Source organism: Lemur catta, chromosome 3, assembly GCF_020740605.2.
Source record: "Lemur catta isolate mLemCat1 chromosome 3, mLemCat1.pri, whole genome shotgun sequence".
Lineage (NCBI taxonomy): Eukaryota > Metazoa > Chordata > Mammalia > Primates > Lemuridae > Lemur > Lemur catta.
This window is the reverse complement of record NC_059130.1, coordinates 23,333,132-23,357,646: the sequence shown is the minus strand read 5'-3', so window position 1 is coordinate 23,357,646 and position 24,515 is coordinate 23,333,132. Positions and strand designations below refer to the sequence as shown.

Below are 24,515 nucleotides of genomic sequence, written 5' to 3'. Positions count from 1 at the left end.
TTAAAATGTTTGGTATAATTCAACAGTGAAGCCATTGGGTCCTGGGCTTTTCTTTGATGGGGGACTTTTTATTACTGCTTCTATCTTTTTACTTGTTATTGATTTATTTAGGTTTTGGATTTTTCCTGATTCAATCTTGGTAGGTTATATGTGTCTAGGAATTTATTCATTTCTTCTAGGTTTTCTAGTTTATTGGCATATAGTTGATCATAGTAGTCTCTAAAGATCCTTTGAATTTCTGAAGTATCAGTTGTAATTTCTCCTTTTACATCTCTGATTTTATTTATTTGGGTCTTCTCTCTTTTTTTCTTAGTCTGGTGAAAGGTTTATCAATTTTGTTTATCTTTTCAAAAAACTAATTTTTTGTTTCATTGATCTTTGCTTTTTTGGTTTTAATTTCATTTATTTCTGCTCTGATCTTTATTATTTATTTTGTTCTATTAATTTTGGGTTTGGTTTCCTCCTATTTTTCTAGTTTTATGAGATGCATTGTTAACTTGTTTATTTGAAGCTTGTCTATTTTTTTGATGTAGGTACTTATTCCTACAAATATTTCTCTTATTACTGCTTTGCCTGCATCCCATAAGTTTTGGTATGTTGTGTTTTCATTTTCATTTGTTTTGAGAAATTTTTCAATTTCCTTCTTAATCTCTTCATTGATCCACTGGTCACTCAGAAGCATATTGTTTATTTTCCATGTGTTTGTATAGTTTCCAATGTTCCTCTTGTTATTGATTTCCAATTTTATTCCATTGTGATCAGAGAAAATACTTGACATGATTTCAGTTTTTTTGAATTTTTTAAGACTTGTTTTGTGGCCTAACATATCGTTTATCCTTGAGAATGATCCATGAACTGAAGAAAGGAATGTGTATTCTCCATCTGTTGGATGAAAAGTTCTGTAAATATCTGTTAGGTCTATTTGGTCTATAGTGCAGATTAAGTCCAATGTTTCTTTGTTGATTTTCTGTCTGGATGATCTGTCTGCTGATGAAAATGGGCTGTAGAGGTATCTAACTATTATTGTTTTGGAGTCCATCTCTCTAATTTGCTCTGATAATATGTGCTTTATATATCTGGATGCTCCAGTGTTGGGTTCATATGTAACTAGAATTGTTATATCCTCTTGCAGAATTGACCCCTTTATCATTGTCGAATGACTTTCTTTGTCTCTTGATATGGTTTTTGTCTTAAAATCTATTTTATCTGCTAGAAGTGTAGCTACTCCTGCTCTTTTTTGGTTTCCATGTGCATGGAATATCTTTTTCCATCTCTTTATTTTCAGTCTATGTGTGTCTTTATAGGTGAAGTAAGTTTTTTGTAGATAACATATGGTTGGCTCTTTTTTTTAATCTATCCATTCAGCCACTCTTTAGTCCAGAATGAAAAACATTATCTAGATGCTGATCTCACTAGAGATTCTGTGTTTTTCCAGTGAGCTTCCTCAGGGCACCCTTGACCTCCTTGTTCCTCAGGCTGTAGATGATGGTGTTCAGCAGGGGGTCACAACACAGAAGAGCACAGAGACCAGGATGTCCATGCCCAGGGAAGAGCCTTCTCTGGGCCTGTCATAGTTGAAGTTGGCCATTCCAAAGAAGACCACCACCACAGTGAGGTGTGATGCACAGGTAGAGAAGACCTTGCTCCTGCTCTGAGCAGAGAGAATCCTTAGGATGGCAGAGATGATGAGTATGTAGGACATTTCAGTAAACAGGCAGAGGCTCAGGCCAATGGTGGCACTGGCCATGTGGGGTACAAACTATTGACAGGAGTCTGAGCAGCAGAGCTTCAGGAGCAGTGGGATGTCACAGAGAAAGTGGCAGGTCCAGTTGGGTCCACACAGAGTGAGTAGGCTGTTAGCACTGTGTGTGTCACAGAATTCACCAGCCTACACAGCCCAGACCCAGCCACCAAACACACACAGACCTTCACAATCATGAGGACTAGATATTGAAGAGGGTAGCAAATGGCCCCGGAACATCATAAGCTGCAACAGCCAACAAGACACCTTGGTGCCAGAGCATGTCACAAGGAAGAAGATCTGAGAGAAGCAGCCCTGTTAGGATATGGTCTTTTCTCAGACTAAGTTCACTAGACTGATCGCGATGGTGGTGGATGAGCAGGAGATGTCCCAGAAGCTCAGATTGCTGAGGAAATCACCCACTGGAGTGTGGAGAGCAGGACTGACCTTGGTGGACATTATTATGAGCATGTTCCCCAGGAGAGTCGTCAGGTAAATGACCAGGAAAACCAGGAAAAACAAACTCTGTAGGTTGAATGGCTGGAAAATCTCAAGAAGATGAATTCAGTGATGTTTATTTGATCATTTGAAATAGCCATAGCTACAAAACAATGAGAAAAAGGAAACCACAGTGAGAACATACTGAGAGCATGGGGAATGGGTTTGTAAACTTGCAGGGCCACATCAAGTAATTTTGTATACAGAGCAGCCTGGACTGTGGAGAGAGGTGTGTAGGAGTGTCTTTCTGGGGATCACAACTTCTCCCAGATTTTTGTATGGCTGTTGGTTGGTGATAAATGGAGACTTCGTTAAAACCTGCAACAAGCTACTAACCCCTGTGTTACTGGCCCTACAATACCTCTCTCCTAACATTTGCACTTCACTCTGTTCTTTTTTGTGAATTTCTTATTTTTTAAGTAACAAAGTTTCATTGTGAAAAATTAAGAAAACGCAGAGAGATATAAAGAAGGATAGAACCATCTACAGAATCAATGCTACATTTCAACGTATTCCATTCTAGTTTTTTTTGCTATATATGAATCTTGATCTCTTATAGGTTTAAAATATCAGAAGCACAAATTCCCATGATTACATTGTGTTTTATAATACAAGTAAATTTAATATCTTTTTTGATTGAACATTTAGATGGCTTCTATACCTTTTGCTATTATATTATAAATACTGGACTGAAAATTTGCCTACATAAGTATCTGTAAACATCTCTGATTATTTCTGTAGAATTAGATTTTAAATCAGCTTATTTTTAAATAAATTGATCTCATTTTTCTGAATAGGAATTGTAATCTTTTTAGGGTTTATCAGATATAAGAAATTTTTTTTTTTTTTTTTTTTTTTGAGACAGAGTCTCACTTTGTTGCCCGGGCTAGAGTGAGTGCCGTGGCATCTGCCTAGCTCACAGCAACCTCAAACTCCTGGGCTTAAGCAATCCTACTGCCTCAGCCTCCCAAATAGCTGGGACTACAGGCATGCGACACCATGCCCAGCTAATTTTTTTTTCTATATATATTTTTAGTTGGCCAGATAATTTATTTCTATTTTTAGTAGAGACATGGTCTCACTCAGGCTGGTCTCAAACTCCTGACCTTGAGCGATCCACCCGCCTCGGCCTCCCAGAGTGCTAGGATTACAGGCATGAGCCACCGCGCCCGGCCAGATATAAGAAATTTTAATCAATCATATATACTGTACTTAGGCATTTTTCCTTTTTTCCTTATTAAGGTAAACTTTAGTAGTCCAAGATTTAACCTCAGCAAATATTACATTTCCTGAAGTGATAAGTGATAAAATTACCAATTTTCTATTAAGTTATGCAATGTAACCTCTGAACAACTCTTGTGAACTGCAATTTCCATTTCTTTTATGTCTATCATAACTTTTGTTGAAAGCCAGACATATGTATAGGACAGTAGATACTGAGGTAATTTTTTTTTTTTTTTTGCTTGGACATGCCTTTCCTTCTGCTAGACCTTTATTGTGTAACTTAATCTAATTGGGAGTTGGGCTGAGTTTGAAGTTTGTTCTTATGGTCACCCTGAGTGTAGACTTCAAATTACTCAAGTAATACTTTGACGTTAGGGAGTGAGCTGTGTGTCCACTTATCAGCTCCCTGCTTAGCTTTGGGTGTTCCATTTTCACTGTTCTCCAGAGATAATCTGTTTCTTGAAGATTTCTCAGCTGTAGCTGCTGTTATTTTTACTCATTGCTAGTTAATGGACTGGTGGGTACCTGGGGAGAAGCAATCTCTGATGTTTGGTGTGAGCCTCAGTCTTGAATGCTGTGGACCTGGGTCTTGAGGTGTGACTTCCACAAGTGGTCCTGCTGCTTCTCCATCTATATATAGCTCTGGGTTAGCACACATTCCTGCCCCTCTCTGAGGGGTAAGTCTTTGTTGCCTCTGTTCCCTTCCTTAGCTGCAATGGGTTTCACCAGCACCCTAAAGTGACAGTTTTCAATGGTCTTGTTTCTGCAGATTACAGCTCTTGTTCTGTAGGAAAAATATAGGAAATGGGTCTGGGAGGAGTTTTGGCCATTGTGCTGCCTTTCCCTACCTGCTTCTCTCAAACAACACCGTTACAGAATCACTCTCCAAATACTTCCTGGTCTTGCCATGAGCTGGTGGAAGAAAAGCAAGAAGGTACAACCCTTTTATGTATGTGGCTCTCAGGGACTTCACACTCTCCTGGTAGCCTACACTTAGTCTTTAGCAACTCATTAAACATTTTTATCTTAGTCTTCTTATTAGCTTATATGGCATCTGGTAGCTTTTGCCCCAGGGGAGAAAAAAAAGCATGAGGCCTTGAAGTTGTCTATCTCTCCCCAGATTTGGGGGTTAATTGTTTGCCTTGCAATCTCGATTTCTTAATAGGATCAAGAAAAGTCATTAATTTGCATTTTCTTCTGTATTTTTGTTGTTATAATGATGAAAGCAACATGCTTTCCAGCTCTTTAAATCTACAAGCTGAAATTCAGAATCTATACAACTACTTTTGAAAACCAGTTGGCAATTTCTAATAAAGTTAAATAACAATTCCACTCCTGGACATATTCTCAAGAAAAGTGATGCATAGTTCACCAAAAAACATGTATGAGAATTCGTAATAGCTCAAACAAACAGTATACCTATCAATGGAAGAATAGATAAATTGTGGTACATCATCTAGTGGAATAATACAGTTATTTTCAAAAGATACAAATCACTGAGACATAATAACATTGATGAATCTAAAATAATTTTGTTGCATGAAAGAAGATAGACACACAAAAAATCTACTATATATTTCCTTTAAATGAAGTTCAATAACAAGCAAAACTAAATTTGGTAAACAGTAGAAGTTACTTCTGAGGTTGAAGGTGATATTAACTGGAAAGGAGCATGAAGGAATTTTCTCAGGCGATGGAACTTTTTTGTATCTTGATTTTGGTAGTTTATATATATGTAAAAATTTATCAACCTGTACACTTAAGATTTGTGCATTTTACTGAATGTGAATTATAATTTAATTACAAAAAATAAGGTGAGAGACAAAAGTAGGAGGCATTTTTCAGTACAATTTTCATCTTAGGATTGTTCAGAGCCAGACTTAAATATTTTTTAGGTTACTAAGACTTAATTTTTTTTTTCCATTTTTTCATCTCTCTACTTCTTCTCTACCTCAATTATAGTACAGTACATATCACCTTTGACAAATCTATATCAAGTCATTTCCTGACAATGATCTATTTGGAGGAGTGAATGTGATTGGTGGGCACATGGGCCCTGGACCCCAGATGCAAAGCCATATTCACAAGGGTTATATGTGTATTTATATGTGTGTGTGTGTGTGTGTGTGTGTGTTTTATTGTGTGGGGGGGCATGTCTGACAACACTGTCCCATAAGCAATGGGATAGCAGCTTGGCATCCTAGGCAATGCTGGTGGCAGAAATCTCAAGTAAAATAGCATGGATCCATCCAGCCAAGGTCAAGCAAGCTCAGAGGACTTGTGTTGTCCAAATTGTTATGGGAGAAAGGACTCTGAGGTCTCTGGGACACTGGGAGCTGCATTACTACTAGAGGAGGGAAAGCCGCCAGATTCCAAGTTCGGAAGCCTCTTATCCTACAGCTGCATGCCCCGTCCCTGGGGATTCCTGTTAGCTCGCAAGGAGCTGATGAGACAATCCTAGTTGGTTGCTGCCAAGCTCTAGAAGATTAATTCTGAGGAGCCTGGTGATTTTTACTTCAAGCACAACCTCATTAGCTACCCCGGAGGAGGTGGTAGGGAATTGGCTACCTCTGGGGCACAGGACTAGGCTGTGTGAACCTGTGTCAGGCTTGCCTTTCTGGACAAGATCCTTAGGGACAAAAGTAACAGAGTGCTCCTGCAATAGGGACCTCAGAAAATATCCTCCCTCCACTCATGGGCCAGCAGAGAGCCCAGATTTCTGCCTGGAAGCCAAACTTTGGTGTGAGAATTGTGAGGAATGGTTGCAGAGTATCGATACTAGGGAAATATATAACCCATTGTAGGTGAAAGCAAGCTGGAAACAGGGAACATTTGGAGGAAAATAGCTTGCGTTTTAGAAAATCAGCTTTGAAAAACTGAAAACCTATAGATCTAAAAAGTGTGCATATACCTATGCATAGAATCTTGCATGCAATTGCAAGGGTGAAGGGTGTCATATTATTGTAAAACCCATCCCAGAGTCCCTCATAGTTCATGTGCCTCAGGTTAAAACACCTTTGTTTAGTCCAGGGGAGTAGTTTGAGTGCTAAAACCAGATCGAAATGCAATGGCCTATAACTAAAGATATAGGGTTTTGGAGCTTGGAGAAAATCTTTGAAGCAGTAGTTCACAGAGAAGGAGCCATGTTTAGAGCACTTTAAAATCCATGGGTAGCGAGGACATTATAAGGATACCGAATCAGTTTGGGCAGGCTGGCTGTGACCATTAATTAAAACAGGAAATGGATGAGGTATAGCAGGTTTAGGGGGAGGAAAGAGTGGATTAGCTTTGAGTAATGTTGAATGTTAGGTAACTGTGGGATATCCATGTAGAAAGCCTACTAGGCAGTTCAAAATATAGGATTTGTCCTCAGGAGATAGGCTAGAATTAAAGATATAGATTTAGGAGTCATTGTCTTGAAGAAATGGGTGTAGATGAAGTCCACCAAGGAGAATAAATAGAGTGAGTGGAGAAGAAAGCTACGGTAGGAATCTTATGGTCCTCAATGTTTACAGGAAATGTGGTGAAGATGTATCCAGGAAGGATTTGAAAATGCTCACCACCATATTTAGGTTAGCTGTAGGCATTGCTTTCTCTAAGTAATTTCTCTAAATAATAAGCATTTCACTTGTTAGCATTCATTTACAGTAAGTCAACATTGGAATTGAGCTGGGAATCTGCATGAACTCCTAGAAATTTCTTATGTTACATGTGTGTTGTTCTCTGTTTTCTCTATCAACTGCATAGATGAACTCCAAGTCATTCAAAAGTCAGTGGCATGCATTTCTTTAACTCCCCATGTCAAAAAGGTTGACATTCTCTTTTACAGGTAGATAACTAGTTGTATTCATAGAAAGAAATGAAATTCCTCATGGAAGGTGATTCCATGAGAGTTTACTCTGTGAAACTGATGCATGATCTGTGGATATCTAAATTGGGAAACTGAATATAAATGTTCAGTAAGTTAAAAAAATATGATTTCTGAGGTTGCACACATAGCTGATTGTAAATATCTTGAAATGATTTCAAATTATTTGAAGTCAGTTCCTGAAGAATGTATTCATGGGACATTTTTTAAAAAACTCTCTCTCTATATATGTCTATATATCCATATCTATATATTATGTTTTTGTTAGTTTGACTGGGTAATCTAATTTTTTGTGGGACAGGGAAATGAGGTGGGGCGAATTGTGAGTGATGGCTATCTAGACCATCCCTGATGCTCATTCTGTTGGTATGGGGCATCTATGTTGAATTATCATCATAATCATCATCATTACCACCACCACCATCAAAATCCATCATTAACAGTCATCACATATGCATGGATACCTTGTGTGATATGATACATACTCGCTCCTTAGAATTTACATGCTGCTTTCCTAGGAACAGGCAAGCTCAACAGTAAACCCTGTGCTGTATAATAATGACCTTATTTTCCATGATCACATGGGGATAGATTTCATAGAAAAAATAACTCCAGGGTGAGTTTTATTAGGCTGGTTCTATACATAAAAATGTCTGTTTTTTTAAATGTCTTGTTTAATGTAGTTTTAAAGGGGAATTTTTTTTTAAGATTAAATTGAGTTTCATACAGCCCATCCAATCAAAATCCAATGAGTTATTTTGAAAGGATACAACATTTATACCTGGTATATACAATATATATACCTGAATTCAACCGAGATTTTCCAAACTGAGACAAGCATTAGATAATAATAGCTAACACTTATTAAATGCCTATTATGTGCTAGCTTTTAGATATATTATATCTAAGCTTTTTACTTGTATTATCTCATTTGTTTCACACAAAAACCTGTATTACAACCTACAATACCTATTTTGTAGATTTTGCAGATAAAGAAACTGAGGCACAGAGAATTTGTAATACAATAATTATTATTAACACTGATACTTTATGTTACCTGATAATGATCTTTTATTTGTAAACTGCTTTTATAGTTTTCAAAGCCCATGCATTCTTATCTTTGGTTCTGGGAATTCAAGGCACATGATTAACAGGGGGCAGTACAACTTTCATTAAAAATTCCAAATCTCAGGGCCTTGAGGAGATTAAAGTATTTAAATTTCAATAGGAAGTTGGTACTGAAGCTAAGCATAAATAATTTTTAAATCTAAATATAAACTGTGGAAAATAAATAAGCCTAGAGGTCTCAAAAGAGGACTTTTTTTTTTGCTTTGGAAATAAATGAAATGTTTTGTTGACTAACCTTCAGGGGTTTATTTCCTCGAAGGAAACAAAATGGGCATAAACTAAACTAGGGTAACTGGTGTGATCGTGAAAACCCTTACAGCACATCAGGGAAACATCTATTCATATTTAATTTCAATAACAAAGCAATGATTAAAATTTTTAAATCTAGTTTTCATGTCTCCCTGTAAATTGTGGATCTATTTAAATCACACACACACACACTTAATACCAGCATGCAGGACAATCTCTCTAAAAGAAAGTCCAAATGATTTCAGGTACTTGTGACAAACTTAATTTATTGCTGTGAATATATGAGTTATTTTTGCCTGGCCCAGATTCCTATTTGTACACTTCTCCGTGATACGGATGCCTAGCATCAGCTGGAATATTCAGAGGTCATCGTGCAGGCCAGTGTTCCTCAAACTTTCATGTGCACGGAAATCACTTGCATTGCCAGTAAGTTCCCAGGTGATATCAGTGCTGCTGGTGCAGGGGCCACACTTGAGTGGCAAGTCTAGGCTATTCCGACCTAACAGATAGAGCTGCACTTACCCCTAAAACTAGTAGGTGAAAGTCTTTTCTTAACAAAGTCACCAAGATAAATTCTCCACCCTGTCTCAGAAATTCATTCCAACATTTTAGATTTCTTTCAGCTTTTTCAATCTCACCTGTGCTTTTCCCAGTGTAAAGGGGAAAGGGAAGACAAATTACTGCCTCTTGTGATATGTAAGAGCCTTTCAGCTATACAATTCTTCAAGCTATGAAGTTCTCATCTCCTTTCAGCATTTTTCAGCAATCTATTCTTGGTAGTGGCTAGTTTCACTAGTAGCCCATTCAGTTCCTCCATAGGATCCAGTACAGCCCTATGTCAAGAAACCCAAAGGGGAGTAAGGCCTGATTCATCTTCAATACACTAACAACTTAACAGGAGGGCAGACTACCATAGGTGGCAGAAAGCCCTGTAACATCTTGTTTCCTTTTCAAGTTATTATTGTTAGTTTTACTAATCTTTGGTTCGCCTCTGTTTGAGCACCTTTAGGAACAGGACACTCAGTACTTGCTCCTCATTTCGTCTTGAACACAAGCTCCTTGAAGTCACAGTCTGGGTCTTTCAACCCTGTGCTTAAAACTAGCCCGGAGTCTCAGGTATGCTGTGTATTTGATAAATGTTTGATGAATAAAGAAGGGCCTTAAAAGACATCTTTGGAGGTAGAGATAGCAAAAATTTTTTTAAAGATGTAGCATTGTGGTGTACCCTGAAGGATTTGGACAGAGATGTGGGGACGTGTATTTGAGACAGAGAGAGCAGGGAGGAAAGGCACGGAGACTGGATGCCCAGAGTTGGCTCTTGCCTTCTGAATTGCTCCAAGTTTTGCCCCTATCACCTTTGTCCCAAATCACACATCCCTTTAAAAATATGAAGAGAGTAAACCTAGAGAGTTGCTTCTGTTAGAATATGATTTAGGCTTTTATTTCATTATTTCCTAAACAAAGATCCAGACTGGCTGACCTCGGAGGGCCCTTCCATCTCAGCAGCCTATGGTGATGATGATAAGGTAACGTTTTTGTTCTCACCTATTGAGCGTTGGGCACCTCCCTGGAAAATGTGTGATTGGCCAGTCAAGGCCACCTCCAAGTAGGGCGCTGTGTTTTCCTACCTTCTTGTACATATTACTAACACCATCACTATACCTCCCACTTAATATTTGCTGAGCGCATAGTATGTGCCAGGCAGTCTTCATGAATTGCTCTCAAAACAACTTAAAAGTGTAAATACTGTTATTAACTTCATTTTGCAGATGAGAAAACTGAGGTTTCAAGAGGTTATCCTGGTATTCTGAATTCAGAGCCTCAATCTTGACCACTGAGCAACACTCCCTCCTCATACTAATGTACGAATATTCAGGTACCTCCTTACAACTATGCTTACTTTGCTTCATTCCAAGAATTTCTTGGTAATCCATGTGGGATATTTAATTGAAATCTCTTTACCTTTCTCTTTAATTGAAGTGTGTAAATATAAGTATAGAAGCCCAATATCTATCCTTTCTTTGCTTTTTAACCTTGCAACTTCTTTCTTCATTAATTGAATTTAGGGTAGATAAGCAAGCATTTTATATGGTAATATATAGAGAGTAATGAGATCCTGCCACTGGAGATGTTCAAACAAAGGCTAGATTGCTACATCTCCTGCAAATAAGATTAATTCAAGGCTCAAGTGAAGATCATTTGAGTTTATTCTTGTAGTTCCTTTTAGTCCCAAGATTGCATTGTTCTATCAATGTGAAAACATAGCATTTTTAAGACCATGAAAATTTCACATTTCATATGATTAGATCAGACCAATATATCAATGCATCCCTTAGTATTCATCTACCTTGAGGAACTCCCCTTTTAGTATTTATGAACATCTTCCAGGATGACATTTCACGTGACCAAAAGCTTCCTTGGCTCTAATATATTTACATACACACACACACACACACACGCAAACCACTCACATGTCTCTTATATTATGTATAATATTTAGAGATTTAAAACATTTTATTTTGAAACAATTATAAATTCATAGGAAAATGCAAAGAAATATATGGGAATCCTATTATTACATTTTTAAAATGAAAAATGTATGAGGAGTTTTAATTTCAAAAGTAGCACATGCTCACTGAAAAATTTCACATAAATCAAATCAAAAGTACACAAAGTGTAAATGGAATATCTTTCCTTTTGTACAACACTCTGCCCAGCATCAATGTTCACAGTTTTGTGTGTGTCCTTCCAGTCTTTTGTTCATATGAATCACGATTGACCAAATAACAGAAGCCAGCTTAGCAAACATTCTCAGCTTCCTTTGCAGCTTTGCATGGGCATGTCCAAAAACCCTGTGATTGACAGTAACAGTAACCTCAAATGTAAGAGTAACTCCTGTTTATTGAGTACTTATGGTATGCCAGAAACTGTGATGGGTGTTTTGCACGTACAATCTCATGTATATAACACAAAAACTTTATATAGAGGTATTTATTAGGATTTGCAAGTGAGGAAACTGATGCTTAAGATTACATAGCTACTACATCAAAGCCTGGGATTTAACCCAGGTCCATCTGACTCTAAAGTCCATACTCTTTCCAATTTACTGTCCTACAAAGAACTTTCCATGGAATAAGAAAAAAAAAAAAAAGAGAGACAGAAAAAACCAAATAGGGAAAGTATCTACCTTTTTTCAATTTCTTGAGAATTAGTCAAATAAGAAAAAAAATGTTAATGGTAACACCAAACAAATTTCTTGGCATTATAAAAAGAGTCAAATTATTGACTATTTACTTTTCCACCAGTTGTATTTACCATATCAGCCCCAGCATCAGAGCATGCAGTGTTCATCCAGCAGGAATTTCTCAACATCAGTTTCTGTCTCAAACATGACATAGATCAGTATTTCTTAACCAGTGTATTCAGGTTTCAGGAGAGGGTAACTCTATAGGGGTCTCACTGGAAATTGTACCCTTCCCCCAGCCTAAGCCATGGACAGCATAGAGCCACCATCAGATTCTGAGCCCCCTCTCATGAATGTGCAAGCCAGAGTGGACAAGGACTGGCCTCCAATGACCGCTCCATGACAGGGTGCCCCAGGTCCTTGACACTGGCATCATGGAGCCTGATACTCCCCATGGCATCTGATCTCCCTGTCTATTGAAGCTGATGAGGGAGCCAAAGCTTGCACACAAACTGTTCACTGACAACCCAGGTTGAAGTCAGTGGAACAGGAAAGATACAAAATTCAGTACTTTAATTGACCTAGAGAAAAAGAAAAGATTAAGAAGGGATATCTCAGCTGAACTCTGGAGAACATTCCTGTTCAGCAGTTCTGGTGCAAACATCTTACAGACCCAAGAAAAAGAACAGCCTGTGGGGGTATAAATGTGGCATCATGACCCCTTGACCTTCGTGGTGTTAGCCTTCTCCTCTCCCCCAAGAGCCATGGTTCCAGTGGAGACCACGTAGCACACTCGGCTCAGTTCCCAACCAAACAGCAGCAACTCCGCTTCTTTCTTTCCCAGTCACTAAATAATCCCTTAAGGTAAATGATTGGGAATGAAATTATTTAGGAATAACCTCAGGATTTCTTTAAAAAATGACTGTGAGGGAAGTAAAGCACTCACAAACTTCAGAACTTGATTACAGTTAAGTTGCTTGCAACACACCTTCCAAGCATCAATGTGTTGTAACGTAAAGATGAGAAACCCTAGTTAGTGAATCAATGTATTTGCAAACATAAGTTTTCTACAAATTTAATTATATTTATTTAAACAAATACTTTGTGTGCACCTATTGTCATATTGTGATGTATCATAGTGGAAATGTGTCCCTATTTTCTCCCTGAAAAATTATTCCTTTCTGCCCTGCTTGTCGAAAATAGAGGACTGATACTTTGCATTGTATATTTTTTGCCATGAACAAATTTTTTTACTCATATTATCTCACTTAAGGAGTTCAGGCATCCTCAGGTTTTGGAGGAGATAATCTCTAAAGTAAATTCTACTCTGATTTTATAAGTAGTGTTGCAGAAAATATATTAAAAATATGTCATAATATAAATGTCATCAAAATGGTAATAAAACATACACAATATTCTATAATATGTTCTTGGGGGGTAGGTATATCTTGATATTATACACAGTTTTTCTCAATTGCAGTGGTAAGTAGACTACTTACCACTGACTATAGCCAAAAGCCTTGTATTTCTGGTTTTGATGGTGGGACTTGTGCTCCCCATACTAGAATAGAAAGGATACTCTTAGGTAAAACTGGCTGCTGACCTCTATGCATCATGAGAGGGACCTGCCATGCCAGCAGCTGCCTAGAGCATACTCACTGCCTAATACAGGAGCCAAAAATCCTCTTTGATGGCTCCACAATTCATTTTTCTAGGATGGCCATTTATAAAGGCCTATAGACTGTCCTTTTGGGAGTATCCATCTAATCTCTCCCTAAGCAGCTGTTCTGGGACTTCCCAGAGTACAAACACAACTCAAGGGCAGCAGCCTGAATAGAAATTGTAGAAATGAAGAGCAATTAATTCTCTCTTGGATTCATTAAGGTCATGGCAATCATCTTTTCCCAGCATGCAATGAGGAGATCAGCTTCCTATCTCTTTTGGGACATTTGTCAGTGGAGTTCAGGACTAGCTTTCTATTAAGAAGTTGTGGGTGGCCGAAGCCTTGAGACTGGTTTCTCCTTCTTCCCATTAGGGAAAGGAGGGGGAAGTTTGGGTATGCTTATTTGGTTGGATTTCACATAGCATGGGGAGTTTTCCCTAGATTCTACATGCCATGTGCCCTGCTGGTTCGACATGTGTCTGGAGCCACAGTATTAACAAGACACCTGCTGTCTTAGCTTTAAGCCACTCCTAGTCAGGGCTGCTGCCCTGGACGCAGAGCTTCCTTCCTTCCCCACCAGCACCTCTCATGCTCTCATGCCCCTGATTTCTAGTCCTGCTGTTGCTCATGATCTGGTGATGACCCTGCTTGCTGTGCAGTTCTGCAGGAGAAAAAGAGAGCCACGCATCAAACAGCTTTGTAGGGCACAGATGGGGAGAAGATAAAAGTTTGAAAATTGCAGTAATTTACTGCACTAAAATTAAGATAAAATAATAGACAGTGTTAGGCTGGCTGCGGTGGCTCACACCTGTAATCCTAGCATTCTGGTAGGCTGAGGCGGGAGGATTGCTCCAGGTCAGAAGTTCGAGACCAGCCTGAGCAAGAGTGAGACCCCATCTCTACTAAAAATAGAAAGAAATTAGCTGGACAGCTAAAAATATATATAGAAAAAAATTAGCCGGGCATGGTAGCACATGCCTGTAGTCCCAGCTACTCGGGAGGCTGAGGCAGAAGGATTGCTTGAGCCCAGGAGTTTGAGGTTGCTGTGAGCTAGGCTGATGCCATGGCACTCTAGCCCAGGCAACAGAGTGAGAGACTCTGTTTCAAAAAAAAAATAATAATAATAGGCAGTGTCAAGAATTAAGTCGCTAAAGCCCAAAACTCCCCTTAGCAACATGGGTCTTTCCATATGTGAGGGAGAAGTATAGAAATGATGTCTAGTAAAGAGCTTAGTCCGGGCGTGGTGGCTCACGCCTGTAATCCTAGCACTCTGGGATGCCAAGGCGGGCGGATTGTTTGAGCTCAGGAGTTCGAGACCAGCCTGAGCAAGAGCGAGACCCCGTCTCTACTAAAAATAGAAAGAAATTATCTGGCCATCTAAAAAAAATATATATACAAAAAATTAGCTGGGCATGGTGGCGCATGCCTGTAGTCCCAGCTACTCGGGAGGCAGAGGCAGTAGGATCGCTTAAGCCCAGGAGTTTGAGGTTGCTGTGAGCTAGGCTGACGCCAGGGCACTCACTCCAGCCGGGCAACAGAGAGAGACTCTATCTCAAAAAAAAAAAAAAAAAAAGCTTAGAATCACGAGCCATCAGGGAAGTGCAAATCAGAATCACATTTGATATAGAACTTCATACAAACTAGGATGGCTGTAATAAAAAGGATAGATAGTAATAAGTGTTGGTGAAGATGTGAAGAAATTAGAAACCTCATTCACTGCTCTTAGTAATGTAAAATGGTGCCACTGCTTTCAAAGTGGTCTGGCAGTTCTTCAAAAATTAAACATAGAGTTACCATATGATCTAACACTTCCATTCCCAGTTATAAACCCAAGATAAATAAAACTATAAATCCACCAAAAATGTGCACATCAATGTTCATAGCAGCATTATTATAACGATCAAATGACTAAAATGTCTTTCCAGTGGTAAATGGATAAATAAAATGTGGTATATTCATAAAATGAAAATTATTCAGCAATAAGAAAGAATGAAATATTGATACATTGATATATGGATGAAACTTGAAAGCAGATTAGGTGGTTGTCTAGAGTTGCAAAATTGGGCAAAAATGGGAAGTGACTACTGTGGGTACAGGAGTTTTGGGGAGGGGTGATTAAAATCTTCTAAAATATCGTGGATTGGAGAACACAGGGCATGTGAGATCACAGTATGTTAACCACTCAGCACAGGTATAGCTATTTGCCCTGGTAGCATGGGGTACCACAGTTGTCAAAAGATGCTGCATAGAGTGTACACTGTTATAATTGCTGCTAGAATGTTCATATGCTCATATTTTTTTCCAATTAAGAAATTTTCCAGAATGAAAAACATCTAGTTGCTGATCTCAGTAGAGATTCTGTGTTTTCCAGTGAGATTCCTCAGGGTACCCTTGACCTCCTTGTAGGCTGTAGATGGTGGGGTTCAGCAGGGGGTCACAACACAGAAGAGCACAGAGACCAGGATGTCCATGCCCAGGGAGGAGCCTTCTCTGGGCCTGTCATAGTTGAAATTGACTGTTCCAAAGAGGACCACCACCACAGTGAGGTGGGATGCACAGGTAGAGAAGACCTTGCTCCTGCCCTGAGCAGAGAGAATCCTTAGGATGGCAGAGATGATGAGTATGTAGGACACTGCAGTAAACAGGCAGGTGCTCAGGCCAATGGTGGCACTGGCCATGTGGAGCACAAACTCACTGACAGAGGAGTCTGAGCAGCAGAGCTTCTGGAGCAGTGGGATATCACAGAGAATGTAGCAGATCTGGTTGGGCCCACACAGAGTAAGTGTGGCCATCAGCACTGTGTGTGTCACAGAATTCACCTGCCCACGTAGCCTGGGCCCAGCCACCAAACACACAGACCTTCACACTCATGAGGACTGGATATTGAAGAGGGTGGCAAATGGCCCCAGAGCATCATAAGCTGCAGCAGCCAACAAGACACCTTGGTGCCAGAGCATGACACAAGGAAGAAGATCTGGGAGAAGCAGCCCTGCTAGGATATGGTCTTCTTTTCTCAGACTAAGTTCACTAGACTGATTGGGATGGTGGCGGATGAGCAGGAGATGTCCCAGAAGCTCAGGTTGCTGAGGAAATCACCCACTGGAGTGTGGAGAGCAGGACTGACCTTGGTGGACATTATTATGAGCATGTTCCCCAGGAGAGTCATCAGGTAAATGACCAGGAAGACCAGGAAGAACAAGCCCTGTAGGTTGGTTGGTTGGAAAATCCCAAGAATATGAATTCAGTGACATATGTTTGATTGTTTATTTCAAATGGTGTCACAGCTACAAAACAATGAGAAAAAAAGAAGCCATAATGAGACTGTTCTAATACACCCCCAAATGGGTTTATAAACTTGCAGAACTATGTCAAATGATGTTGGACATAGGGCAGCCTGGGCAATGGTGACCTGTAGCGATGACCTTAGGGAGATCTCAACATGCCTAGTCAGCTCAGGCCCAAGGACCTCCCATGAATTTTCATGGCTCTGCTGGGTGAGAATAAGTGGAGGTTATTTTTGCTTTGAACAGTTAGTAGTCTTTTAAAAATTTTTCAAAGATATATTGTTTTATATGCTCCCACATATTTATCCTTTTGGATTGAATAACTTTTTTATTATCCCATTTTAAATTTCAGTCCTCATCTTAGAAATGGAAATATTAAGCGAAGAGAGATTAAGTAATTTACCCAAGGTCAAATAACCAAGGGATGGCAGTGATGAGTTTCAATCCCAAGAAATCCAGCTCCAGAGTTCACAACTCAACCAACATAGTACATGGCTTATATGCCACGCAAAGGGAAATTTACCATGAAGCACCTGAAACTTAAGCTTCAGGGTCCTTGTTTGCTGAGGCCCCTTCTAATGTGCTCACATAAGCATTGTGAACTGAAATAGAATCTTAAGCCCCACAGCTGACTGAATGGACCCCTCCTTGGCCAAGGGGACCCCAGAAATACCCTAAAGCTGAGTTGCTGGACTTGAGAAGGGAGTTCAGACATGCCTAATCATGTCCCACCCCTTCTTGTAGATATCCTTTGTAACTCATTAACAGGCCTCAGGCTATGCAAGACACACCTGCAGGTCTTCAGTTTACCAACAGATCTTGTGAGTCTATGTCTGGTTGCTTGTCTCTGATTAACAGACTTCCTTATCTTAACTTAAAACATTCCAAGCCTTTAGACAAAGCTTCATTTTTTTTAACCAATTACAAATTAAAGAATCTTTAAACCCACCTATAACCTGTAAGCCCACCCCCATAACACTTTGAGATATCCCACCTTTTCAGGCCAAACCGATGTACACCTTCCATGTATTGATTTATGAGTTTATGTGTAATTCCTGTCTCTCTGAAATGTTTAAAACCAAACTGTAACCCAGCCATGGCAAGTGCATTTGCTCAAGGCTTCTTGGGCATGGCTCTGGGCCATGATCCTCATATTTGGCTCAGAATAAACCTCTTTAAATTATTTCACAGAGTTTGGGTTCTTTTCCATTGACAGCATGTTACTAGAAAATTTATAAAAGTAAGATATTTTCACATTTTAAAAAAAGAAAGACCCAAAATTGTATATTTCAAAACTTCACAAACCTGAATCTTCCTCCTGAAGCGATGTGAAAGAATCCGAACCCCATTTAATAGAGAATGGAGCCACTAAAGGATTATAAGATAAGTAGGGGCTAGAAACATTTTGAGTTTAGAGATGTCACTATAACTAGTATATAGATTACTATACTAGGATAGGTTCCTAGGATATGGTTCCTGGTTTAATGCTGATTGGACAGAGTTCATGGAGGCTGCCCTTCAGATTGCAGAGCAAAACTGCTCATTAAATAAGTTCAATAAATTCTCCTGCTCTTTTAGGAGGTCAAGGATGTGAATTTAGGGTACATTTAGACACCAATTAAGTAATACATATCTGCTGGGATTCTAATGGAATAACTTTTGCTATAATTGGTAACATTTGAGAGAAAATAAACTAGGTTTTATCTTTATTTTGTTAATAAGAATTATTACATGAAAACTGATATATTTACTTCATAAAGGAATCACATTGAAAAAATATAAATAGTGCCTATGAATCAATAATTAAAGCACAAAAAGACAAATAACACAATTGAAAAATAGGAATAAGACATGAACAGACACTTTACAAGAGAATATATTTAAAATGACAATAACTAAGGAAAAATGCCTCATCATTAGGTAAATGCAAACTCAAACAATTTGAGATAGGAGTGGTTAGAGAGGGTATCCTTACCTTATTCCTGATCTTAGAATGAAAAAAATCATTACCATTTTAGTAGCTGTAGAGTTTTGTTTAGATGTCCTTTAAAGGTTAAGGAAGTTACCATCTATCCCTACGTTACTGAGGGTTTTATCATGACTAGATAGATATTAAATTTTGTTGAATGATTTTTCTATATCTTCTGAGATGTGTTTTCTTATAATCCTACTTTGGGGATTCCACTTATGTTTATGTTAGGTATTGTACAATAGCTCTCAGGTACTCTGGGATTTTGCTTTTGCTTTTTTACTATTATTTCTGTTTGTGTTTTGGTTTGATAATTTCTTTGATATATTTTCAAGTTCATGGATTCTTTTTCAGCTGATGAGCCTACAAAATATGTTCTTCATCTTTATTACTGTGTTTTTTATTTCTAGCACTCTCATTTGATCTTTCTTATTGTTTCCATTTCTTTGCTGAAATTATCTTTCTGATCTTGCATCTTGTCTACTTTTTCAACTGAATCCCTTAACCTTATAAAAAGAAAATCAAAGTCTCAGGGTCACTCCTTCAACTCCTTATGCAAAGGAAAAGGTAAAAGCCTTAGGCACCTGTGAAGAACACGCCCACAGATCATTCCTTAAGGAAATTTCTTGCTAACCTCCCATAAGCAAGGACATGCAAATTATACCTATGTCTAGCACCTAAAACTAAAGCCTGTTCGATTCCACACTAATAATGAATTATAAGTTTATCTTATACATAACAGAACTGGAGACAAGACAGAATCGGACATTTTTTCACCTACCCAGGGACATCTACATAATTGATGTTCCTTCATTCCCTTATTTTGTGTAAAATGTAGATTTCTTGGGCCTCACAAGAATGTAACCACTACTTCATCAGCACCCCCCCCCCCCCCCCCCCCCGCCGCCCCCATCTTTCTACTTCTCTCTGTATGCCTTTAAAATGCTGAAGTTTCCAACCTCCCCTTTGGAAAACCAGCCATTGCCTGTCTGCAGTTTCTACTTTTCCTGAGCACATCCTCAAAATTTTGGTTTAATAAACATCCATTAATTGAGATTTTTGCCTCGGTCATTTATTTGGGTTGATAACCTGTCAATGATAGTAATTTAAAATTCCCTCATAGTGTTAACATCTGAATTTGGTTCTGATGTTTGTTTTGTCTCTTCAGATTGTTTTTCTTACTTTTTTGTATGCTTCATAACTTTTTGCTAAAACTGGAAATGTTATATAGGACAGTAGACACTAAGGTAAAAAAAATTTGGGGGGAGCTTGGAGAGGAGTGTGTCTTTTTTTCTGCTAGACCTTTAGTGTTGGAGTTTAGTCAGGAGTTGGGCTGAGTTTGGAGTTTGTTGTTGCTGTGTTTACCCTCAATGCACAATAGGCTTCACATTTCTCTAGTGATGTCTTGTGCTTAAGGGTATAGGCAAGTTTGCCAGAGGTTTTTCATTTGTTGTTCTCAATTTCTACTCCTTGCTTGGCTTTGAGTCTTCCCTTTACACTGTTAATCCCAGAGATAATCTGTTTTTTGAAGATTTCCTAAATGTATTCCCTTGTTAATTTTACTCACTGCTTGTTAATTGGGCTATCAGGGAGCAGGGGAAAGATGTTCTCTGATGGAAGGTAAGCCTCAGTTTTAGATACTATGAACCTGGGTGACCCTACCCTTCCTCCAACTGTAGTGTGGGCCTAACACACATTCCCATCCTCCTTGAGGGATCAGACTGTTGTGTCCCTGTCCCTTTTGAAAGTATGGCATTGCTAGTAAATCGTCTAACACAAAAAACATCGCTGCACACAACAGTGTGCTGGCCCCAGTGTTTGCTTCTTTCTTGACCACCTTGCAGGGGTGGTTAACTTGTTTTTTTAAGAGCTTGTTTTGCAGAACTGGAAAAACACTGAATAAACAGTAAAAAAGGCATGTAGCCCCTTCAGCATCTACCAGACCACATTCCAAGAAGTCAGATAAAACCAGCCTAAAAGAAAATAACTGCTCTGAAAAACAACCGCTTTCCATTGTTATTTCTGAACAACAATTTCTCTGGAAAACAAACCACCTTTTGCAATAACAGCCGCTTTGCTCTTTAGAACCCTAATAAAAGCACAAACTGCTTATCCTTGGAGCAGGCATTTCTTCTTCTTTTCATGCCATGCCCTTTCCTACTTGGAAAGTAAAGTAAACTTGCTTTAAAACCTATCTTAATCTTTGAGTCAAGAATTCTTTCTCAGCCTGCAGTACGAGCACCCCTAATACCTTTCCCGGTTGCAATAGTTTTCCACGGTACCCTGAGCTGACAGTTTTCTGTTGCTTGCCTTGCAGATTACAGCTTCTGTTCTGTAGGAAATATATAGGGAAATGGGTCTGGAAAAAGTTTCATCAATGACTGCTCTTCCTCCCACCTCTCCCAGATGGCATCATTAGGGAAGCTGTCTCAGAATACTTCCTGGTCTTCACTATGAGCATCTGGTGTAGTTCATGGAGGAAAAGCTAAAGGGTGAAAACCTTATGTCTATGGCTCCCAGGGACTTCACACCCTCATGTTAGTCCACACTTTCTCCTTACCAATTCATTAAGTCCATAAAAAAAACTAAGTCTTACTAGTTTATATGGCATCTGATGGCTTCTGCCCCAGGTTAGAAAAATGCCTGGGTCCTGTTTATCTCTACAAGCATCTAATTGGTCCAGTTTTGTGTTTAGTTGTTTGCCCTGCAATCTCAATTCTCCTGAGCTTAAGAAAAATCATTAATTTACATTATGTCTAGCTTTGTTGTTGTTATAATGCTGGGAGCAACATCCTTTCTAATCTCTAAATCTCTGAGCTAAAACTGGAAGTCTGTACAACCACTTTGGAAAATTATTTGGCAGTTTCTAAGAAAGTCAAACATAGTTACTCTATGACCCAGAAATTCTACTCCTAGGCATATACCCGAGAAGAGTGAGTACATATGCACAAAATGACTTGTATGAGAATGTTCAAAGTAAATTTCTTCATATAGCAAAACCTAGAAATAAATAGCATACCTATCAACAGGAGAATGGATACAAAAGTGTGATATAAAAATGTAAAGGAATATTATACCATCAATTAAAATACTGATACATGTATAAACATTGAATCTAAAATACATTCTTTTGAATGAAAGAAGTTAGACATAGAAGAATTTGTACTATAGTTTCTATTTAAAAGAAGTTCAAAAATAGACAAAACTGATCTCTGGTCATAAAGTGAGTAAAGTAGTTACCTCTCTGAATGACATTGATTGAGAAGGAGCATGAAGGAATTTTCCGAGGCAATGGAAATGTTCTATATCTTCATTTGGGTAGTGGTTACATGGCTCCATATGCACCTAAAACTGCATCAACCTATACATTTAGGAATTTTGCATTTTACTGTATGTTAAACATAATTCACTTTTTAAAAATAAAATAAGGAAAGAGATATAAGCAGGAGGTATTTTTCACACAATTTTCATTTCAGGATTGGTCAGACCCAAGTCCAATCAAGTATTAAGACTTCCTAAATATTTTTCCCTTTTTCTTATTGTCTACTTTCTCTCTACCATAATTATAGTTCAGTACCTTATCACCTTTTATCTGGGTTATCGTAACTGCCTGTAAATTGTTTCCCTGCCTACAGCCAACACAATTTATTCACCTCACAATGATTAATTTGGAGAAGTCAATCTGGTTGGTGGTCTGAAGACCCCTGTGTAACAGAGGGAAGGCCGGAAGAAAAAAAATATTTTCTGTCTCTTGAAAACTTTTCCCACTATCTTTGGGAACTGCAGCCTGGCCTGCATCCCTGAGGCAGGTTAAGGCCTTTGTTAAGAGATAATTCCAGGTGGTGCCAGCCTCCTAGTGGGCCGGCTGATGGAGTTCACAGGCTTTGTCTTTGGCAGAGATGGGATGATTAGAGTAGTTAACCACAGTAATTGCCTGAAGCTGAGAACCCTCCCTTTAAAAGCTCTGCATTTCTGCCTATGTTCAGGTAATTTGGATTTTGAGATGAGAAGGTCTACCATTTTTCCTCCTTTGCCAGCAAAGTAATCTCTTTCCTCCTCCCCAAAACATTTATCCATGTTCTGATTCAGCCTGTGGACAAGTGCTGAGTTTTCTGTAACAGATTTTGGCATCTCTGGGTGGGCCTCATTGGCTTCCCAGTAGAATGGCACCCTGTGACTGCTGGAAGAGGCCCGGAACAGCTCTGACCACAGATGAAAAACCATGTTCACTGTGTGTGTGTGTGTGTGTGTGTGTGTGTGTTTTATTGGGGAGGGGGGATGTGTGAGAACACTGTTCCATAAGCAAAAAGATGGCAGGCTGGCACCCCAGGCAATATTGGGTGGGATGATATCTCAAATAAAATAGACAGCATGAGCCTGTCCAGCCAAGGGCAAGCAAACTCAAGGGACTTATGTTGTCCTCATGTTTACAGGAGAAAGGAACTGGAGGGTCTCTGGGACCCTAGTGAACAACTCTTAGAGCTGTGTTGCTGTTAGAGGAAGGAAAACTGCAGAGTTCTGAGCTTTGCTAGCAATCTCGTCACCTGCAGCTACATCCCCAGTCTCTGGAGTTTCCTGCTAATTGCAGAGATCTGGTAGGTCAACCCTGGCTAGTGGCTAGAAAACTCCATGACTAATTCTAAAAAGCCTGGTGATTTTCACTTTAAGCACAACCTCCTTAGCTACCCTAGAGGGGTGCCAGGGAATCAGCTGCCTTTGGGGAATAAGGCTGGGATGTGAAGGTTGTGTCAGATCTGCCCTCTGAGCAAGGTCCTTAGAAAAACAATAACTGAGTAGTCCTTCAATAGTGGCCTCAGAAAATATCCTCTCTCCCCTCATGGGGCAGCAGGAGGTCCAGATATCTGCCTGCCTGGGAGCCAGGCTTTGGTATGAGAATGGGCTGGCTGGCTGCAGAGTATGAGCAATGGCCTGAAAACCACATTTTAGGTGAGGGAAGATTGGAAACAGGGGATATTTGGAGGAAAATGACCTGAGTCTTAGAAAATGGTCTGCTCTGAGAAATGGATAAAAATCTATAGTTCCCGGAAATGCACATATACTAATGCATGGAATCTTCCATGTACAGATAGTCCCCAACTTACTATGGTTTGACTTAGGATTTTTTGACTTTACAATGGTGCAAAAGCCATATCCATTCAGTAGAAACTGTACTTTGAGTATCCATACAGCCATCCAATATATTAGATGAGATATTTAATACTTTATTATAAAATAGGCATTGTTAGATGATTTGGTTCAACTGTAGGCTAATGCAAGTATTCTGAGCATGTTTAAGGTAGACTAGACTAAGCTATAATGTTCAGTAGGTTAGGCATATTAAATGCAATTTTGACTTATGTTATTTTCAACTTACAATGGGTTTATTGGGATATAACCCCATCATAAGTTGAGGAATATCTGTAATTCCAAAGGAGTTGTATAATTATGAAATCCATCCCCAGAGTTCCTTATAGCCCATGTGCCTCAGGTTAACACACATATGTTAAGTCCAAGAGAGTAGACTGAGATCAAAACCAGGTCAAAATAAAATTGTCTGTAAATGAAGATATATAGACCTGAAGATGGGTTTTGGAGCTTGGAACAAATCACTGAAGCAAAAGAGCTGAGTTTGAATCACTTTAAAGTCCATGGGTGTTGACTACATTGTGAGGCAGTTTGGGCAGCCTGAGTGAGTGGTAGGATCACT

At 39.0% G+C, this 24,515-nt stretch overlaps 1 protein-coding gene and 1 pseudogene across 1 annotated transcript; both read right to left on the bottom strand.

Moving 5' to 3' along the window:
- Positions 1-1,492: 1,492 nt before the first annotated feature.
- LOC123634767 lies at positions 1,493-1,980 on the bottom strand (annotated as a pseudogene).
- A 13,998-nt stretch (positions 1,981-15,978) lies between these two features.
- On the bottom strand, positions 15,979-16,462 carry LOC123634766 (olfactory receptor 1052-like; the record flags this gene model as incomplete). Its single annotated transcript, XM_045546495.1, is given in 2 exon segments — positions 15,979-16,402; positions 16,404-16,462. Coding segments are annotated over 2 exon segments (483 nt in total), but the record flags the coding sequence as incomplete, so codon positions are not given.
- Positions 16,463-24,515: the final 8,053 nt, after the last annotated feature.